Source organism: Etheostoma spectabile, chromosome 2, assembly GCF_008692095.1.
Source record: "Etheostoma spectabile isolate EspeVRDwgs_2016 chromosome 2, UIUC_Espe_1.0, whole genome shotgun sequence".
Classification (NCBI taxonomy): Eukaryota; Metazoa; Chordata; class Actinopteri; order Perciformes; family Percidae; genus Etheostoma; species Etheostoma spectabile.
The window spans coordinates 24,054,180-24,077,638 of record NC_045734.1 but is presented as its reverse complement, the minus strand read 5'-3'; the positions used below and the strand labels follow the sequence as shown (position 1 = coordinate 24,077,638).

General features: G+C 39.3%; 1 protein-coding gene across 1 annotated transcript in view; it reads right to left on the bottom strand.

Annotated features, from left to right (window-relative positions):
• Positions 1-23,459, bottom strand: part of sdk1a (sidekick cell adhesion molecule 1a) — a 259,374-nt gene that overhangs the window by 22,697 nt on the left and 213,218 nt on the right. The window contains 8 exon segments of the mRNA XM_032542220.1: positions 3,232-3,426; positions 6,504-6,602; positions 7,433-7,619; positions 12,274-12,389; positions 13,881-14,121; positions 16,882-17,032; positions 19,003-19,115; positions 19,229-19,350. Coding sequence (XP_032398111.1) covers positions 3,232-3,426; positions 6,504-6,602; positions 7,433-7,619; positions 12,274-12,389; positions 13,881-14,121; positions 16,882-17,032; positions 19,003-19,115; positions 19,229-19,350 — 1,224 coding nt within the window.

The following is a 23,459-nucleotide window of genomic DNA, read 5'->3' as shown; positions in this document are numbered from 1 at the left end:
CACACACACACACACACACACACACACACACACACAGCGCCAATTTTCTTTTTCTGGTCTCTTCTGCATCATCAGAAAGAAATCTCTATTAAGCTTTTCTGTCTTCTTCACAGTGAGATTGGGCCATTATGCTACTGAAGTGGAAAAGGGAACCACTGAATTATATTCTAAAGAAACCTTGATAATGATGCTGCAGATGTTATGATGTCTGATCCAATTAAAATGCACTACACAAGCTGAAAGCTCCGTAAAGAATATCTGACATCAGGATTCCAGGTTTCATAAAAATTCACTCCGCTGTCACATGTTAATATGGGGACTTTGTAGCACTGTGATGCTTTATTAGACATACACGGTGCCGGCTGACAGAGTAAATTGGAGAGAGAGCTCAGGGATGACATATATCAAAAGCTGAGACCAAAGTTACTCATGCGTTAGCCTACTGAGACGACAAAGCCACTGTAACTTCATTTTTAAAGTGATATTTCATTTTGGTTGAATAGTTCTCGGTCAAACTTTAACACCACCTGGCACTTAAACCTTTCCTCCATGGCGTCTGGTTATATTACCCTGCTCACAGAATGCATGCATACCTTGTCCATATGTAAACAGACACCAGTAGCCTAAATGAATAGCAGATTAGTCTCTGAAATACTAGTCAGAATTTAATTATTATTATGACCAGTTAAATCCTCCTTTCTAATATTTGTGTACAGTGTAACCATTGCAGAGATGGAGATGGAGACATGAAAGCGGTCGATTGAAGCAGGACGTGAGAGAGTCTAGACAAGATGAGATAAAAGTGTGCCGACTTCTGAATCTTTATTTGTTTCTAAATTGAAGGAAAAAATAACTGCACAGCTTACGCACAACTTTACCAATATAAAAGTCAAGTCAATGTAAAAATCAGTCCTTCCTTTCTAGCCAATGACTGTTTGTTGGAGGATATTTTTCTTCTGTTACAGGTTTTTGGAGACTAAACTATTTTAGGGGAGTTACTGTCTCTACTTAGCCTCCATCTCGCCATGGGGTGTCATACTCAGATTGTGTTTCCTGTTATTTTCAGTTTATAACCTACGATGAGGCCAGCGACAACTTCAATTTAGATGAAATGTTAAAGAGAAATTAGCAACATTTTTGCTGCCCTAAAAGACAAAATTAAATAGATTAGAGTGCAGAGGGAACTATTGATCAATAGTCATTACTTTGGTTTAGAACCTAAGATTTATGGCTCTCAGACCTTGTTTTCTGGCCAGTGCTCTCTCGCTTGGTAAACTACCAAAGCACCAACCACTGCCATTTTAACACAATGTCAGTCTCATTCTCTTTCTCACCTACTAACTGAACATTTTTCACCCGCCCACAACAGAGCATGGTGCTATAATAAAGCAGCCCGTGCAAGACAGTTATGTGTGAAAGGCTTTGAGCCTTGTGGTTTTACTCAACAAGTATTAACAGAGGGAAAGCCACAGTTTTCTTTGGTCTAATAATCTAGGACTTCTAATGATAATTTATCAAACCTGGATAGGCGGCCCCCTTTTTTTAATTGACTATTGAAGCACAGAGCCTAAGGCAGGTTTTGGAACTCTTGACTGTCATTAAGATGATTTCAATATCTACATTTACTGCCAAGCAGCTCTTACGCCACTAGAGTTTCTAAATGTCATGTCTTCTTGTTCTGTATGTAAAGGTCCCACGCACCGAAAAGGTCATACATTTTTTTTAATCTTCTGCTAACATTAAGTGTCTAGTAACAAGGGATTCTGCATCTCCAACCACAAACTGTTTGTTGAAGCACTGATAATCTGTTCAAGCTCCACGCCTGATGTCCTCTCTTGCCTTTTTTCCTCTAATTTTATCTCTGTGGGGCCTTCACACAACTCATTACACTCCCCATCAGGTAGGGCTGCAGAGATCATAAAATTTTAAAATGCTAAAACTTCAGCTAACCTTTCCAGACTTTTCCCGCACTGACATTACTGTGGGAAATGACAAAATATCATCCTTGACCATTTGGAAGTTAATGTGAAAAGAGAGGACAAAATAACCACAAAATATGTGTAGTTTTTTTCCTGCAATAGACCTTCTTAATGGCAAACATTTTGAAAAGCACAGGTCAAATTAATACCATTAATCAAGTCTCTCTTGCTTTAAAGGGGCTCATTTACAGAATTTCAAGACTAATCTGGTTTATTTAACACATTTTATTTCCTTATGCATCATTCTAATTGAAAGTGAATTTCATTACTTTTTATTACATTACTTTGGTGCAAATACCACACGAGATACACGATACTTACTTATTCTTGTTGAATTATCCGGCAATGTGTAATAGTTATTTTTATTGCAAAATGAACACACTTGTTATACTGGTCCCTTTAGGGTGTGATTTAATACTGTTTTATAATTGGTCACACTGTAGCCGTCTTTCAGTATAAATAGAGAACAGTGAGACACAGATATTTAAATTCATTGTACCCAAACTATCCCATTAGTGACCCATCAACCACATACTGTTTATCCATGTAGCCCTTTTTCACAGTTGACATTTTAAATCCGCATAGCAGGAAAAATAAAATTAATGATGACTCTGTTTAGGCCTTTAGTTTAGGCCTATTTGGGCCTTTAGTCATTTATACCAGTTGCAGCATGTAAAAATGTTGTTGGGCTTTTAAGCATTTCCCTACAAAATGAAATATACATGACTTAATAAGCAACGATAAAAGTTTACGTTAGAAAACATCCCCAGGTAGTATTTATTAATCAAAAACACAATCTTAATCCTCTTCTTTAAGACTGTGTGGATGTGGTTTGATCCAATTTGATTGATAGTGTTGTCAAACAACTCTACACTAATATCAGATTTTGATCCAAATATTACTACATTGTGAGTGATGCATGGAAGGATGTCTAATCACCTTTTTCCAACTGAACCCCACCAACTTAGAAATGAAATCTGTCATGTGAAATAACCAAAATCAAAAAAATTAGAACTACATCCCTCACAGTAAGCTAATAGGTCCAAAATAGTTTTTCAAGGCCTTTAAATGTAATGAACCAAATGTCTGGAAGCTGTGGTTAATACAGGTGATTTGATTGAGGGTAGGGACTTGTATCCAATATTTAAGATTCACTTTATTGTCCCACATTGTAGGAAATTTGTATTGGGCTTCCACCCATGCTGTTTCTCTCACTCTATGTAAAGCTTAAGTGTAGGTGTGTGTCTTTTACCTCTGCGTTCAGTGGTAACAACCAGGGCTTCCTGTTCTTCGCCCCAGCCCACAGCGGTGCGAGCAGTGAGTCGGAACACGTACGCATGCTCAGGGGAAAGTCCTGTGACGGTGAACTGTCGAGCATTGGAGCCCACCTCCACTGTGGTCCATCGCTGAGGGTCCCTGCTGTCCAAGCGGTAGGAGATCTGGTAGCCTATTGAGGGAACAATGAAAATACAGACAGAGGAGGAAGACAGTTGAAATCTGTATTGAAGTCTTGTGTGGGAATGTGTTTCTTTGTTTGTGTGTATTTGTGGCCTACTTTACATCACAGAGCCCACAAGAATCAAAACACCACAATGTGAGATAGGAAAAAAGCCTGAAAACATACTGTAACCACATAATGCCATGAACCACACAGCCCAATTTCCACAAAAACAAATAAAAACAAACACAATGTTTTGTATTGAAAACATACAGAAATTCATAAATCTGTCTTTGAAAGTCAGCACACACACACACACACACACGCACACGCACACACAGACACACATATAAAAACATACAACCTCTCATCTGTCCCCTCGGCTGTGACCCACGGTGTACGCAGCTTGTGTCTGCTTCTCTGTCTCATGTGCAGTAGGCCATGTAATAACACTAACACCCTTCAACACATACACACATACACTCAAACCACTGATCCCCAACCAAGCTTTCCACAGGCCACTGGCCACTCACAAAGGCTCTCAATATGAAAATTGTATTGTACACCAAATACACACATCCACAAACACACTCACACAAACACATAAGTGTGTTTGTGTGAGTGTGAGATTGGTTTACACAGTAAGACTGTCAGGATGGTAATCTGCTCAGAGGGGCCTAATCTAGTTGTGCGGGTGATAATCTCATCAGATAGTCTGATTGTATATTAATGTGAACGCAGTGTGTGGAAGATTATTGGATAATGGCTAGATAACAAATCCTCCTGCCAATTGGGTCAGGGCACAGCATTATGTTGTGTACTGAATATCATTAGGATGTCGCTGCTATCAGATACATGAGGCTACATCTCCGAAGTGACTGTGTCATGCTAGTGAAAGGCCATCTTCGTTTTGCATTGAAAATAAACCACATGTGTAGTATAAATCATATCTTAAGGCATTGAAAATGTGTATTTATACAAGCTTTTTTTTGGTCCAGTCTGTGTTAATAAAAAAGCACACTAATGGCTACTACAAAGTCTGCTTGACTCAAAGCTTGCAGAGCAGAGAATGCTCTACACTACATTACATACAAAATGTGTAGAGTGTTAAATCACAGGCCTCTATGCCTAGTTGTAACATAGATTTCACTATACCAAAGATCTCTGGGTAGTTTTCCACTAAGGCGCTGAGACACCCCCGAGGAAGTTATAAAGTACCCCTCCCTCCATGACTAAATGCTAAACAAAGAGTCAAGAGAACCAATGTAAGTCTTAATAAGGACTTTTTACTCTTCCACTTCTTGTTCTTACTATTAATAGATTTGGTGTTTAACGGGTAATTTATTTGTGCATTTATAGACTTTGTTTAGTAGGCCCTGAAGATGTACTAAATGCAGAGATTATGAAAGCATTAGCTGAAGTAATTGAAAATAATGATGACATTATTTGCTTTATTAATTTACTCTTGTTTACAGCTACTGTTCTAATGTGTGATTTTTTTTTCCTTTTTCCTTCTTGTATACAAGAAAATAATCATCCATCCATTTCTGATTAAATTGCCACACTAACTAAACAGTTGGAAAAGCTTTTGGATTTCTGTGTTTAAATTTGCAAACCACACCAGATGTTCTATGAGCCAACGTGAAATGTTTTTTTTTTCCATTCAGTATGTACAATTAATGTAGTATACTATCATTGCAGATAGTATACAAAATCTCTTTATGACACAGTTTTGTAGTGATGCAATACGTGAGGCAACGGCATTATACTGCAATTGCACTGTTGAACAACAGTGTTTGCCAACAGCACACTCAAAACAGTATGCAAACTGACTTATGTCTGTGACTTTAGTGTATGAGCAACATACTACATACTCAAAACTTCATTACAATATGTGAAAAGTATAGAATTGGGATGCAGCCTGTGGCTGTAATATATTCATCAAGAGGTCATGTGAAAACAAATGCCTCACTGCCTTGTGGCAAATGAGATTGTGGACCTTATGTGGTCCTGTTTCTCCTCTGTCCCCCTTCTTTCAGTCCCCTATGGGTTGAGAACCCAAGGAGAAATGAAGCAGTCATGAGCACTAAAGAAAGCAGTGCACTACAGTTATTTTGTTCTGCATAAACACACACACAGTCTCCACACACACAGTCTCCACACACACACACACACACACACACACACACACCTTGTACCCAGCAAGGACACAGCAGGACTGCACGTTTGTGTGTGTCTCTGTGATCGAGAGAGAGAGATTTGCCCTCCCACTCATCCTTCTGTCACAGAGTGGTGTCACACTAAATGTCCTCCCCCTTACAATACAATCACACATCACTCACACTGTCCTGCTCAACTCCCTCCCCCACTGAGAGGACATATACTGCTCCTTTTTTCCCCCTTGCGCAACACTAACACAGGCACGCATGCGCACACACGTGTGCACACACACACACACACACACACACGCACACGCACACACACCTGTCCCTCCTCTCACCTCCATGCATCTCTTCTCTGCTGTCTCTTCCCTTCTGTTCTCTCTGTTTCCAGCTCAGCAGTGCTCACATTGCTCTCTACTTCACCTCTCTTCCTCTTCATTAATAGGTTCTCTGTGATTCACTCCTCATGCTATGATTTGAAGTTCCAGAAACAGGTGATATCTGTTAATCTCAGTGTGTTTATATATGAGGCGATGTATGCATTAGGAAAGTTGTCTTGCTTCAGCAGCTATAATAGCCCTTTTCCTGGGTACACGCTTGATCACTGAGAGTCAAACCATGCATCCATTACACAGACAGGACTGCAAATATATGACTCTTCACTCACTCACCCACACACACACACACACACACACACACACACACACACACACACACACACACCTTGTGCAGGCTTAAAATTGCCAATTCATTTCCTCTATAAGCCAACTCTGTCCTTCAGCAATTGAAAATAAATAAATAATGGAATAAAAAATGATTTAAATGTAGCTTTAAAATGTCTCCTTTCAATGTGTGTGTGTGTGTGTGTGTGTGTGTGTGTGTGTGTGTGTGTGTGTGTATATGTGTGTGTGTGCGCTATTTTACCTAACAAGATGCCATTGGGGTGTGTGGGTGGCTGCCAAACCACCCTAACTGATGACAACCGAACTTCTGGAAACACCATCCTGACAGGGGGGCCTGGGACTGGAGAGAAAAATAGAGAAGGGAGTTGGCAGCTGAATGAAACAGTAATAATACAAAATAGCATCAGCGAAAACCCCACAAAAGGACTCCTTCAATACTGTCATGAGAAAGAGAGTATCTGACATGAAGCACTTATACTCTAGTAGGTTAGTATGGTGGTACCAGATGTATTTTTAACATATGCTCTTCACGCACGCACGCACGCACACACAAAGTGTCTTTACATTTTAAAGAGGCCCTTATAAAAGACGCCAAATAGGAAATATAATTTTCTTTCAACTTCACACCATTCCTGATAAAAGTACATTTTCCACACCACTAAATACATATCAGCGTGAAATGTAAGTGTGTGCGTATGTGTGTGTGTACAGTATTTGTGTGACAGACAGATAGACAGGATGGAGGTTGAAGAAATAAGGTTCATTATACGTTGCTGGGAATTGACTTCCCAGTTCTTGTTTCATCTTGAAATGAGAAAAACTTTTCAAATGTGACACAGTTTGATAGAGGATGTGTGTGTGTGTTCGTTTGTGTGTTCCAGACTGGGTTGCTGGCATCCTGAAAAGTCTGTCATGGTTGTATCTAATGAGATCTGCAAACATGGCACACGTTATCACAAATAGACACGCATAGAATATGTTCTCCATGTCTGGGCTGAGGAGTAAGCTGAACCCAGTGGATGATCAGTAAAGTGGGACTGTTGGCTGGCTGTGTTGACAGAAGGTGGGGAGAGGTGAAAACAGCTACAGAGGTGAGAGGCAAAAAGTGTCAAACAAACTGCTGAACGGAAAGGTCAGTGATCAGACCAAAACAGAAAAAGAGAAACATACCATCTTCTTTGGTTCTGAGTAGTATCGGGTTGCTCTGTGGGCCGTCACCTATCCGTGTGTAAGCCAGCACCTGCAGCTTGTACACAGTGTATTTTTGGAGAATCCCGAGGAGCAGCGTCCCACTGCCCTCTCCTTCTGCTATCTGAACACTGGTGGGACCTTCTGAGTCCTTCTCGCTGTACAACACCTTGACACAGACACACAAAAACACAATCACAAATCACAAATATAGATCAAAAGTGAACAAATATGTAGTTAGATCCTGCAAATTACACTATGTAAGCTCTGTTTGACTGTTTTCCCCTTTGAGCTTTGGTGGCTTCAAAGGATAAGGTTGGTGATCTTTTTTTGATTGTCAACAAATAAAAAGAAAAGACCAAAACCAACTCTCTCAATACTTTTAGACTGTTGCAACTTGTCTGTATCACACAGGCCCAAGCCTATTTCTCCCTACCCCAGATGTAAATCTTTAAAATTGCTATAATCAATAATATAGTATCAACATTATATTATTATTCAATATTACAAATTGATCATTGAACCACAAGTGTGTGAAAGGTGTTGCTAGTTATAATAATATAATAATTATATCCTCAGTTGTCCCCAGCTGTACGAAGCTTCAGAGCAATTGATGCTTCTTGTTAATGTGTCCAGCCCACATTTTTACTGTTTTGGTTTACTGTCACTGCTCGTGCAGCGTTGTTTTTGGCCATATCAGGCAGATGTTTTTTATGTAACAGCTCTAAAAAAACAGTATATGTCTATCCATATGTACACACTTCCTGTTTTCCTGTGGAACCAGCACCCAGTGTTGTTCCGGGAGGCAGACATTGTACCCACATTAAGAGTGAGCTTCAGACTTTCCACTTTGATAAAGCTAATAGTTAGGGCTGGCTCAGATTTCCCTTGAACCAGCTCTTAGTCATTCTGCTATTTGTTTAGACTGCAAGAGATCTTTCTATGACATACTGATATTCTGAACTTCTCTCTCCTCCTCTCTCTCTATCTGTAAGCATTCATTGTTTGCTTTCAGTCTGCTTTATTAGCATGACAAAATCAATACAGCTGAGTTGCCAAAGCAAATAAACAACAAGGAAAAATTACATCTGATATAATAATACAAGTAAACAAGATAATTGTCATATAATTGCAAACAATAAACAAATGATGTGCTAGTGTCTCTCTCTCTCTCTCTCTCTCTTCCCATGCCCATCATAGTCAAGTCAAGTCCATTTTATTTCATATAGCCCACAGCATTGCACCATAATGAAAGAACATGTCAGCCAGTGCAACAGTGTGGCTTACTGACGCGTTTTTGATAATAGTGGTCTGTGGCACAGAGAAATAACCCATATCAATACTGATCTGGATACAGAAGCAATGCACGGAGATGGAGCACTGAGATTTATCACAAATCTCAAAGCCCTTACTCACCATTGTTTGTTGTACACCCAGGTTGGATGGTCGGCCTTGTCTACCAATAGACCTAACCACTGGCATAGTCTTATCAATAAGACTTTTTCTCTACGGCTTCCTTCTTACCTACAGGTCTACATCCTTTAAAAAAGTATGGGAAGTTATTGGCTTCGCTCAAAGGACTTTTTCCTTCTAATTGTCCCTAAAGTCAATATTGAACTGGGAAAAGGGGCGTTTAAGTATGCTGCTCCCTCGGTTACAAAACCACCTGAATCTTCAGGAGATGGTTTCATTGTACGCATTTAAAGCGATTCGAAATTACTTGCTGATCTAGCTGTAGATGTTTTGAACATTTTTGATATCTTATATGTGTCACAGCCCGGTCTGTGACCTCTGGATTAGGGTTTAATATTTTACCCAAATATTAGATAAATCAGATCCCGGGAAAAGCTGTTTTTATTTTATTTAGCCCAAGTAATGTATTAATGTCATTAAAAATGCGTTCCCGACAGTCAAACTGACATTTTTTATATTATTTGTATTATTATTTAGGCAAGAGAACACATTTTATATTCGTCATCAACACAGTTTGCAATGATCAATTCTGCTGTGTGATCAAGTGAGCTGCGTCCGTGACATCTGCTGCAGCGCTAATTATGAATTGCCAGGTGGAATGTCTGGGACTTGTCTTCTGAATATCTAGGCAACCCATATAAAACCAATATTTTAAAGAACTCCATCAGACAAACTAATGAATGAATGATTCCTAAACCATTCTATTAAACAAAATCCATTCTGTGGATGTTGAGATTTGTATGCGGCTGCAAACGGGAATAATCACTCAAAGTTAACCAAAATATATCTTTGTTAGAGCAGGGCAGGCATATTTCTCTTTTAAACACCTAAGTCCAACTAAACGAAAGAAAAAAAGTAAACGCCTAAACACTCGTTTACAACTCGTGACAACTTAGACTAAATATTTCTTTTAGTTTACAATGCATTCTCACCCAGCCCTTTTTTCTTCTTCTGGAAGTGTGCTTTCAGAAGCAGGGAGCGTTGATAGACTGCGCTCAGGCGGTTTTGGGTTTTCGTGACAAATTGGCTGTAGACAGAAAACGCTCTCTCCGCCTCCACGGATGTAGACTATGAATTTAGAGAGCTTTTACTACCGTAGCTACATTACAGCACCATTGCCTGCATCAATGTTACTGTATGACATCAATAGACGCATACCCCTTGCGTTTTTTATTTCATTTTATTTCCCGTTTCCCGTTATAACCTTTCCCAGGAATGGGGAAATAAACTTGAACAGATTTTCTGGGTTTAAACTCTACTCTGGATCCCCTGTGTTTTCTGTTTGTTTTCCCTGTCAGTCTTTCCCTGTGTGTGTGTGTGTGTGTGTGTGTGTGTGTGTGTGTGTGTGTGTGTGTGTGACTTCATCTACAGGGGCGTGGCACTACAGGCATTACCAGGCACACCTGGCTTCCATTTACAATCAAGCTCAGTACAAGAAACCCAGCTCTCCCCTTACTCATCGCCAGATTGTTTCCACTCATCATGTGGTAAATCCTAGGGCCTTATTCTCCAGTAGCTCATTCGCCTGTGAGAAACTTAACTTTGGATTTTGTTGTACTATTGAATCTTACTGTGTGTGTGTGTGTGTGTGTGTGTGTCTCTCATCTGCAGTACTTGTCAAAGCTGATCGCCTGCTGTTACCTGCCACAAATTCCACACCACCTGTAACTATCTGTTTCCATCAGGACTGTCACCTCATCACCTTTCTTCCACTCTTGGATTTGCAACAACAGACATGCAATAAAATCACTTAGAACTAAACTATCATGTCTGTGTCTGAATCTGCTACCGGGGTCCACTCTAAGAACTATCCATAACTATATGTCTGTAATTGGCAATTGTGTCTTTTTAATTGTTTTATGTCTGAAACTTGAAATTACACCAGTGCCCACCCAATTCAGAACACAGTGCTCTTTCACTGGCAAGAATGTGTCAAGAACTGTTCTTCTTGTTCTTTCTCTCTCCTGTCACTTTAAAATCCTTTTGAAGGAAAGTGTCACCTCTTAAGTGTCTTAAAACAGAAATAGTCATGAGGAATGTGTGTTAGGAGGCAGGATAACTATATAACTATTTAACATCTAATAAAAGTGCTGGCAGCCGCTTCCCATCTATTAGCATGGTAGGCATTCTGCTCAGTGTGATCCTCAGGAGGGCACAAGAAAAACACACACAGATGGGGAGTGTGATGTGCTTTGGGCATGGTGGATGATATGACCTGAATTTTGCACATTTTTAAAATACTGGATGGTACTGCTTTATATCACAAAGTCACAGACTGTTTTTTTAGTAGATGCATGTATTTATAACAGTGCCATGCAATTGAGGATAAATGTTCTTTTTAAAGCTTCTTCTGCTATATTTTGTTTGGGTGGTGATTAAGCGCTACTCAATGCCAATTTTATATTAGCAAAATATTTTTGCATGTGCTTTCTCCAAGTTAGAATTGGCAGGATATTGATGGGTGCAACATATATGCCACTGAACAAGAAAAGCTATAGTGCAAAAATACAGACATCTGGTACGTGTCTTGTACTTATTTTAAAGTCAAACAAGGAAGTGGAGTACATTATAATAAACCCCTGGAGGGTGTGCGTGGGAGTGTAGAGAGATGTGCCTGCAGTAAGTGGTGCACTCAGGTAAAAATGAGTGCACCTTGCACTTCACCATCAACAGTACTTATCTGGCTTTTTGTTAGGACCCTGCACATCAGAGTAAGTTAACTATGTAACTATCGGCTGGATAAAGCAAGACAGACTTCACTGACTTAGTTTGGAAATACAAAGGAAAGATTGTCTTGAATTTGGCAGACGTAAATAGATTGTAGGCTATGTCGCTTAAAGCTATAGTGCGTAGTTTCTGTCTCCCCTATGAGGAATTCTAAGAAAGGAAGATATATATATATATATATATATATATATACACATACTCAACAAATCACTTTATCTTGCCCAAACTACAGTTCATGTTTATTTTGAATAAATAAAGCACTTTGCCAAACCATGTAAAAGAGGTTGACAGAGTGTGATCCAGCTATTGTTTCTACTACAATATGACACAAAAACTGCTGTTTTATGAAAGCATATTAAATGTTAAATCCTCTCTCATATGCATGTTCACAGTTATACACACGCCTCCAGAAGTACTTACTGTAGCTGGGTGCTTTTAAAATGTGTAGGAATAAAAAACTAGAGCAGTTACAGGCTATTACGTCATATTCAGATTTTAATGGTTTTTTTTGTGCATGTCTGTGCATCTGTGTGAGAGTGTGTGCAGGTGTGATAATGGGCTGAGGGGGTCAAGTGAGAATGCCAGGGTGGGATTATGTGTGTGTGTTGGAGTGCTTTATACACCTTATATCCAAGTATGACTCCATTCTTCTGTGCCTGAGGGAGAGCAGACCATTTCAGCAGGATCCTGGTGGAACTCACTGCCTCAGCAGTGACATTCACCGGCGATCCAGATGGAACTACAGAACATCCACACACACACACACACACATTACTACATTACCAAAAAACTAGCATTGTACAAAGTATGGACAACTATTTCAAGTCATTTTGAACAAAAAGAAAGAAGAAGAAATTAATATAAAGTATTCATAATATTGTAATGTTATATTTTAAGTAATAGTTAAAAACATTATTTTGTACTTCTTTGTCACACAGGACTCAAATTATGTGATGAGCTGATGAAAATATCAGGAAACACAGCAACCTATATTATGTGCAGCCAAACACTAATCTTGATTGTAATTTATACAAGGAAATAGTGAGCAAAATCGCTTATATATATATGTGAATTGACAATATTAAATTCACTGCATAAAAGATCAAAATCAATTAAGCTCACAGAGAGAAATAGATGTATAGGCCCTCCAAACAGGAAATGCCATTTGGGTTGTATTTTTAAGCATAATCACAGTTTGGTAAACCCAGTATGACATAAACAAAACCGATTACTTAAAGTATGAAAAATATGCATGAACCTTAAATTTGATTGTATTGAATATTTCTAGTGATAATGTTTTCCAGTAAGTATAAAAAAACAATAACAATGCAAACCCTGCTGGTCCCACCATACTACAGCTTTTCTCCATTATTCTGATATTAGGAGCATGAGTAGCAGTTTTAGGAATATGTGTACAGTAGGTGAGACAAATATCAAAACAATCATTCAATAAACAGAATCCCATTGTGTCGACAAAGAAAATAATGTAATAAAATCAGCAGAAAGAAATGAAAACCCCCTCCATAACAGCAGTCATTTCACACTGATCATTTTTCTTTATAATAGATATGACCTGTAATATTCTTAGACCCAGACAATTTGGATCAAAAAGGTTTGTGTCACAAATCCAACCTTGTGTTATTGGGACTATACTTTACATTGCCACAATGAAAAACTATCACATAGAAAAGGTGAATGTGAAAACAGACGTCCTGGATGGGACTAGAGGCTCTCCTGAACTGCTGCACTTCAGTCTGATTGAACATCACAACGTCCAAATATACAAAGTATGAAGATACGTATTTCTTAAAGAGCGGAAGACTAAAGATACTCAATTGAATCAAACACAAACGTCCAATACTGTGTTCAAACACAATTTACATTTGAATATAGAACGGCTTGAAGGGCAACACTGAAATAAATCATGACCAATAGAAATGTCCCCTGTTGGCTTGCCGGTTCACTTTAACATTGCCAAGGTCCACTGTTGGATAGATACGCAAGTACACAAACACACTCACACACACACACACACCTCAATGCAACTTCACTTGGAACCATCTTTTATCTCCATCATCTCCCCCTACCCCTCCTTCTCTCTGTCAAAGCCCCATTATTGACAGAGAGGGAAAGTGGTGAAAGAGGGAAAGAGGTGGCAGGATGAGGGGAGACTCCCTCAGGGAGAAACTTGCAGACAGGTAACAGGACTGAATGAGGTCTGTGTCCTTACCAGATTCTGCGGTGAGTGCGGCGACAGTGTTGCTCCATGGTCCAGGTCCTATGGAGTTGTAGGCCTGTATCTGAACTTGGTACTGGGTCCAGGGATTCAGGCTCTCTATTGTGGTCTCATTGGTGCCCCCTGCTCTCTCCACATCCTCGGTCCTGTCCTCCCCCTGGCCGTCGGTCCTCCACACACGCAGCCGGTATCCCAAAGTCTCTGGACTGCTGTTGTACTCAGACTCTGGAAGAGGCTGGAGGGTAACAAAGAGTGAGTGGAGAGAGATAAAAAAAGCAGATAAAAGGTGTTTTGAAAGTAATTATTCTAGTTCTACATTCTTGTTTCTTTAGTTTATTGTCATTATGGTCATGCTTTAAACCGTGTATTTTAACTGCTATATATGGTCATGTTTACAGATAATGTTACCTGCTGCATCCTGGTGAGAACAAGTAGCACAGTTAAAGGGGCACTACAAATGACCATTGTTAGTTAGGCTATACATGTTTGAAAACACCAAACAAATATAACCTTGGTAAGGATGAGACTAAGTCAGCGGCTAAGAAGACATCTGCAATTTTCAGGATAATTTCTGAAGCAGATTGTGCACCTTATTGCACACAACAGCTTAATAAATGTGGGCCAGTGTGCTAATCCTAAACTCTGCAAGTATTTTATAATGTGTCAGCACTTGGCCACCCTGTGCCATCACTGCACTTGTGGTGAATTTAATTAATTTTGACTGTGATTGATGGAAGAAGAACTAACCACATAGTAAAAATGATTATTGAACGAGAAACCAATTTTGGTAAAATTGTGATTAATGAAATGATAATTTTGCTCTATGAAACAATATGACAGTTCCTAATAACCAACATGGAGTTATACCCTCATTATGTTTACTGCAATACTCTTAATGTATTTAATACAATTTAAGGTCCTGAGAGGGGAGCCTACATGCATTTGGGAAATAAATCATAACATATAACACATACACAACAACAAAGACACACATACAGAACATTCATATCACAGTGTATGCATCAGATAGATGCACAACTGGGCACACAAGCACACATGTATGCACAAAAATTGGACAGTGCTCAGACAGGTACTATATCACACATACATACTTAAGCAAAAGTACAAGACCCCCCAAAACCTTATCATTTCTTTATGATATTAAATGTGCACAACTAAATAAGCAACAACAAAGCAACAGAAAGAACAAATGTACTTTTATTTATTATCTATTTAAAAAGAAAAGACCAAAACCAAACTAAATAATAAAATAAACTTTGATTGGTTAACAGAAATATCTAACAACCCCTTTTTCCCCAGCAGAGAACCGCCAACTTTAAACCAGTGAAAAAGGCAAACACAAAAACAAATTAGTGATTTCTTTTTAATCTAGAATGACCAAAACTTGTTTTTTCAGGAACGTTTTGACATCATCACTCATAGTAACAAGCTGATTGAGAATATAGTTTTTTAAAGGGCCTTTAAACCCTAAAATTAACTGTTAAAGCCACTAAGAGTAGAACACTTTGAACTTTGGTGCCCTGCAGTGGCGTCATCAAAAATAGCCATAGTGAGACCTATCGCTATTTTGGGTCCCGACAACATGAGTGGAATATCAAGTTTAGGGTTGCACAGTGTGATATAAGAAACACACAAACACTCACAAGTGAAAAGGTATTTCGGGCTATAAAAAATGTGGTTATTTATGTGAAATGTCTAACGTTAAAGTACATCCTAAAAACCTTTTACTGTCTTCTCCCCTTTGACATCCCATCTTCTGATCTTTCTCTCTATCACCTCTTTTCCCTGTTTTATTCATATTCTGTCATCCTCTTTTACTTGCTTCCACTTTCATTTCCTGTCACCCTCCCTACTTTTCTTGTCCATACTTTTTCTCTGTCACCTCATCCTCTCTCTACTCTGCCTGTGAACCACCGTGTCTTTATGCATTATAGCCACAACCCTCGATCATTCAGTGCCCTACAATCACGTTAGTAAGAAGTTCAGTTTGTTCAAAGCATATAATTCCACGGAAGACAACATTGTACAGTGGTTGCTCTTTGCTGCGCTGCAGATAAGGGATTGAGGCACCCAGCCATTTTAAATACCCTAATGATTTAGCTCAGCTTAACATTTAGGAGCCATAATACAGAATGTCACATTAGCTTTATTACCCTTAATATGCAGCTTTAAATAACAGCCTTAGCTAAAACCATTGTGATGGTTCAATTACAGCAGAAAACCTAGCATAGCTCTGGCTGGGCACTAACATGCAGGTAAAAGTCCATTAGCATGCTGCACAGGTAGCCCATAGCATCTCAGTGTCTGTGTCTGATTTGACAGGCTCTTTTTCTCATTCCAACTCTTAAATGGAAAATACTCTGCTCTCCATTTATGTTATAATAGAAGAGGGGATGGGGGAGTAAAAGAGAGAGGGAGGGAACGAGAGAAGGACGAAGAGCAGGAACAACCGTAAAAAAAAAGAAAAGACAGTAAGGAGAAAATTACATTGCAGTTTGTGCTGCTAGCAGTCCGCGCACTGAATGGGACAGATTAGTGTTAGCACTGATAACAAGGAGAGACACTGATTATATGCTGTCAGCCACTCAACCTGTTCAGTCCTTCTGCTGGTGAATGCACATGATGTGCATGCACTGATTTAAAAATAAGAGAAAATACACAAAGATGCAGAGCAAATAAACCCAAAGAAAATCCTCATCAGTCAAATTAGCCCAATTTGCATGATTGTAAAGGGGCAAATACATAGATAGTTTATCCTCAAGGAGAAAATTCTTTTCCACAGTAGGTGCATATATAGCACAAACAAGTAAGACCTAAAGAATTATACAAGATTATACAAAGAGACAAAGACACGGAATAAAACTAAACACATGCCAGATTGGATTTTTGTATCTTAACAGGAGGTTACTTATAAAGAGAGAGGCTTTACTGTTTTACAGAGTGTGTATCTGTGTGCGTGCATGTGCTTCAGTACCTTCCAGTTGAAGCGCAGGCTGGTCTGTGTGGCAGACAGCAGAGTGAGGTTAGAGGGGTACGTGTCAGGGGTAGCCTGTAGGGTTTGAATGATCCTGGAGGGGGCGCTCATGGCACTGGAGCCGACAATGTTCACCTGCCGCATCCTGAACCTGGTGAGAACAGAACACAGCTAAAGGGACAATTCACTGATTTTACATAACAAATTTATTTTATTTGTCATAAGGAATTCAACTCAGCCTGGGAGAACAGCAGAATAATCTTGGCAAATTGGTGACAGACAGCCTACGTTACTATACAATTAGCTTTTTTTTAAGTCCCCCAACTTAATAGCAGTATAATGTTAAATGTTGGAGTACATTTTTTCTAAAAAAAATTACCAAAAAGTAGAAAACCAGTTAAAAACAGACATACAGTTTAAAAGTTGGACACAGGGGTTAAGTTTTAAAAGGTGGGCGGCGGGCAACTAATATTTTCAATTGATTACACAGTGTTACTATAGAAGCAGTGGCAAAAACCTAATCAATGAAGTCATATAGCCTTCATCAACAACATAGACAGTCTGACGCTCACATTCACACACACAACTCATTATCTTACACACACACACACACACACACACACCATACACTCCCCTCCCCATCCCGCCCCGCATCCGTCTGACTGCCTCGGTTTTGTGTTTCTCACACCCTCCCAAGCCACCTCAAAAAGTTCCTTCATGTGAACACATGAACTGTGTGTTGTCTTGTGCATTATGTTGTGATGTTGTATTGTATATTGTGTTGCTGTCTGCATTGTTTCCTTTCGAGAAAGCGTGTGGTGGCGCTGTTCCATAGCTGCCGCCCGGAGGCTTGCTCCAACCTAAGTCAAATTCCTCGTATGTGTCTTCATACCTGGCGAATAAAGCTGATTCTGATCAGCATATAGTTAGTGAGAGATCACTTGATAGACAAAATGAATTAAATATCACAGGACGTGTCAGCAAGGCAACCAGACTTCACAGTCTGAAGAAAAAATGTTTTTGACTTTTTTTTGTATGTTATGTTGTTTGCTTGACAACTAGAACAATTTTTTTCTAGATGGCAACCTTCAGCTGGAACTCTCCCTTAGAGAATTTCGGAAAAGGCCACTGGTATATTGTTAAGTTGTCTGAAGATGCCAAACATTCAGTCAGAAAAAGAGATATATCTATACGGCCCTGGTGACACAAACGCATACATACAGCCACGAGGGAGCATTTGTTACTTTTGTTACTTCTAAATGCAGCCATGCTACAGTGGCGGTGTGAGTGATAAAATGTGTGAGTGTGCAGAGAGTGAATGTGAGAAAAAACATCTATGAGTTCTGATCCCTGTATAGGGAGATAGAAAGCATGGTGTAAAGAGGGACTTAAAGCGGGGGATAGGAAACACAGACAAGTGCATCACTTCATCTAATGTCCCACTGGTGTCGCCTGTGACAACATAATCCTTATGAGTGTACAACGTCTGCATTTACACACACACACACACACACACACACACACACACTGGGTGATACAGAGAGCAAGAGGCAGAGATAGACAGATACATACAGAAGATAGAGAGAGAGACTGATAAAGAAAGAGAGAGGGTGAGAAAGAGTGTTGCTGCTGTTAAGAGTGACGATAGATCAGGTTTATGAACTGCAGGCTCTCCACGGCCCTTGAGCAGGGATTACTGTAAAGACACTCCTCTCTTCTCCTCTATTTCCTATCCTACTTGTTTCTCATCCCTTTGTCTCTGTTACTCTTTAATGCACTCTGCTGCCCTTCCCACTTTCTCATCACCTTTCAGGGAAGAACCCTGCCCTCCTCCCTCTCCTCTCCTCCCCTTCCCTCAAGCTAGTTGCGGGAGGGTAATAAGGATCTGCATGCAGCAGCTGTGAAGGTGCTGACAAACAGAAAAGTCTCAGATGGAACTGTCTCTCTGTGTGTCTGTGTGATTTATCTAACTTCACCTGAGTCTTGCAATACTGCAGAAACTAGCAGAGAGTGAGATGTGTGTGAGTGATTTTGTGGGGTTGTATGTGTCCACGTGGCAGGACTTGACTATGTTGGTAGGACTTGGCTATGTTGTGTAGGCTGTTGATGTTTGCTGCTCACCTGTACTGGGTGAACGGAGTGAGGTCAGGGATCTCCAGCACGTCTACATCTGGCTGGTTTTCTTTCTGGTATACAACTCTCCAGTCCTCGTCCTTTCCACCCAACTTCACTACCTGTGAAGTGAACATGAAGGATATTGTGTGTTACAAAGTAGTTTTCTTCCAGCTGTATTTGAGGAATAGCAAGGATTGCAAATGTAAACATGCACAAGCACGGACACACGCACCTGGCCTTCTACTATCCATCGAGATATGGCGGTCTTGCCATCAGGACCAGGGCGGAACCGAAGTGTTGCTGTCCGAGGGCTGATGTTGGAGATGACTAAGTTAGATGGTGCACCAGGAAGTTCTGCAGATAAAAAAAAGAAAGAATACTGCTTTACTTACCCAAAGCTACAAATAATTTTGCTATCATTACAGGTGCTCTAAGAAAGGTTGGTAGACGTTACTTCTTGTTGAAGAACAAAACAAGACTAGCTTGCCCCTCCCTCCTCCTCATCCCGTCCCCTCCCCCATCCTTCCGTGCTTCAGCGCACTAACCCCCCAACCCCCATGCTCAACTTCTTATTGTCGGTTATTGGCTGGAATGCTGGAAGACTGTTTATGTTTCGTGGTGCACGTTGGCACAGATTGTTTTTGTTGCTGTTTGTATAGCCTGGGCTGTCTACAGAGACCGCGTTTTTATACAGTGTGTTGTGGGGACATGCAGCTAGCACACAAAGTGGAAATTTGCGGTGTATGACAAAAAAAAGTTTGTATAAAAAAGCGCAACATTGCTTAGAGCACCTTTAGGCTATTTCTGGTACGTCATTTTTCACCACTGCATTTTATGTATTTTTACAGGTATATAAAACATTTATTGTCTAACACCCATGAGTTTTTCGCACTCATTTTAATTATTATTAATATAAATTAATTATATTGTTTGTGATGTTTCAATAGTGAGGTACAAATTCTTTGAAAGTAAACTACCTCTGATTGCTGGTGCTGCAGCAACGAGGTGCAAGGATTCAAGTCAATAAATTCATTTCAGTTAGCATTTATTTACAAAAACTATTGTTTTTTTAAAGCAGAAAAGGACTCTAGCATTACAGCATGGCAAATTATTTTAGAGGGACAGATCAAAACAAAACAATAAAAGACAAATAATGTTCATATAAAGACTTTTCTATGAAGTAAATTAAATGTACAAATTCCAAAACCGAAAAAAATTAGGTCCAAATTACAACATGGCTTACAGTGGGGCTTGAAAGTTTGGGCACCCTAGGTAAAATATTTTGTTAATGTGCATAAAGAAGAAAAGATGGAAAAATCTCCAAAAGGCATCAAATGACAGATTAGACATCCGTATACTATGTCACAAAAAGTTAGATTTTATTTCCATCATTTACACTTTCAAAATAACAGAAAACAAAAAAATGGCATCTGCAAAAGTTAATACCTTGTACTGCTCCATTTGGCAAGTATCACAGCTTGGAAACGCTTCTTGTAACCAGCCAAGAGTCTTTCCATTCTTGTTTATTCTGGTCTATCTGTAGATTTTCAATTATGTTGAGGTCAGGAGATTGTGAAGGCCATGGCAAAACCTTCAGTTTACGCCTCTTGATGTAATCCACCGTGAATTTTGAGATGTGTTTAGAATCATTATCCATTTGTAGAAGCCATCATCTCTTTAACTTCAGCTTTTTCACACAAGTTTTATTTAATCCATTTTTCCTTCTACTCATGAAATGTTCCCTGTGCCACTGGCTGCAATACAACCCCAAAGCATGATTGATCCCCCCCCCCCCCAGCTAACAGTTGGAACAGGGTTCTTTTCATTAAATTCGTGCCCTTTTTTCTAAAACGTACCTTTGCTCATTCCGGCCAAAAAGAAACAAAATTCTATCTAACCTCATCGGTCCACAGAACTTGTTTCCACAATGCATCAGACTTATCTATATGTTCATTTGCAAACTTCAAACAATGATTTTTGTGGTGAGAAGAAGTTTTCTTCTGATGAATCTTCCATGAGGACCATATTTGTACAAGTATCTCTTCATAGTGGAATGGTGTACCACAACCCCAGTGTCTGCCAGGTCTTTCTTGATGATCGTGCAGTCAAACATGGGTTTGGACTTGCTTTTCTCACAATCCTGCGAGCTGTTCTGTCTGATATTTTTCTTGGTCTTCCAGATCTTGCTTTAACTTCCACTGTTCCTGATGACTGCCATTTCTTAATTACATTCTGAACAGAGGATATTGGCATCTGAAAACGCTTTGCTATCTTCTTATAGACTTCTCCTGCATTGTGAATGTCAACTATTTTCATTTTCAGTTTTCTAGACAGCTGCTTAGAAGAAACCATGGTGCTGATTGTTGGGGCAAGGTCAGATGAGTCTGGGCATTTAAAACCTTAAGATCAACATCACCTGGTCTTTCCAGCCGATGATTGAGAACAATCCATGGCGCTGTCAGGTCTCAGCTTTCCAAAGGGGGCGGGGCATGCTATAAACTCTGCAGGGTGCCCAAACCTTTGCACATGCCATTTTTTTGTTTTCTGTTATTTTGAAAGTGTAAATGATGGAAATAATATCTAACTTTTTGTGACATTATATACAAATGTTTAATCAGTCATTTAATGCCTTTTGGAGATTTTTCCATTTTTTCTTGAATTCTTTATGCACATTAATACTAATTTTTACCTGGGGTGCCTAAACTTTCAAGCCCCACTGTGTTGTTAATACATGTGGAATACCATGGATAATAGGAAGAGGATAAGAAGGAAATCCTGTCTCCAATAATGACTTAGATATAAAGAAAGGCTTGAAGTACAAGTGAGCCAAGAAATGGCTTCCAGTCATTTTTTTAATGTGTCCATGCTTGGCCATAAAACATAAAAGATTGGTCACAGAAAAAAAATGTGTTAATTTTACCAAAGCACAAGCACTTATACAGCTGTATATCTTTCTCAGTCAAAGCAATTTCATTCATATTTCCAAGATTGACAATACAATACAGAGAGATAAATCTGTAACCCAGCAGAGGCGAGAGGTGAATTAAATGCACAGTTCACTAAAGTCCATTTACAGCCTATATATGTCTGAGTAGGCTGCAAGCTTCATAAATTATGTTTGACCCATTCTAATTCTCACATTGTTCCATCTCCATGGAAATAATCAGTGACAAGAAATGGGCAATGTGGCTGACCAGCTGTGGCAGCCTGAACGACAACCACTCTGGAAAGAAAAGAGAAGCTGAAAACAAGTGAAGGCTTGGTTTAGAAAAAGTCCCAATCTAAAATTATTGGTTCTTTTCAATCTGCATCTGATTATCTACACCTAAATATACAAATCTCAACATAATTACGAAATGTAGCTGACAGTGTCTTTATATTTTAAGTCTAACATATATTTGTATCTTGCAGTGTCCTTCCTCCTTGAAAGAATATTTGATTCAAATGTAAAAGCACAAACTTTTAAAAAGCTTTTTCTTGAGGATAAGTTTTAGCCTCCAAAATTGGCAAATTATATAAACAGTATTAATAAATGAAAGAAAGAAAAATTGGAAATCAAGTAATTCAGCTTACAGTACAATCAGTACAGACAGTAGCATCATTGATGCCGCAAGTTTGCTCCTTGGCATGTGCTGCTAGACACCATTGACTAAAGGTTTGAATAGTTGCCTCTATCACATTTGAGGTGAGAGCTGCCCTGCATTTGGTCAACAACAAGCAACCAGTAGACTATTATTATTTTCACCTGGTGGTGAGTTTTTCTTTTTTGTCAACGTGGACTAAATCAAAGAAGAATATTATTATGTGTCGTATGAACACTTTAACCAGAATTAAATATTCCAATAAAAGGTTTACAACTTCACCGACAGCTGTTGAATTGACTTGGCATTGGTCAAGCAGGCAGCACATTTGATGACTGCTCTGGAGGCTAAAATAATAGTTGTTTTTTTTTAATCATCATCCTAACAAATGAAATACATGACAGCTTGTTGCTGTTAATGACATTACGAAAATCAAACATCATCACAATTCACTTTGCTCTGGATTGTCTCACTCATCACAAGACTGAGTACTTCAGACCCACTTTTTAACCACTTATATACACTGTGTTTGATTAATAATTGGTATCGATGGATGGTGGAAGTGCTCTGGTATGATCTGCTGTAATCCATCCAATTCTGCTACAGCATCACAAGCATCATATTTGCTGAACACGGCAGAATACAGATCTGTAAAGCCGACGTGTTAAATCAAACACCGTATGTCGTAACACCAGTACACTGGGGACACATCAGACATATTTTGTAGAATATCTCAGGGGGGTGGGGTTATTGTAAAATGACTATATAACATGACTGGGTCCACTTATTAAGCAAACAAGGCAATATTTATTCTGGATACTGCGAGGTACATGTGTGCAACAAAAGACAAATTGTAGCTATCAGCCGCCATTGCTCTGTAAG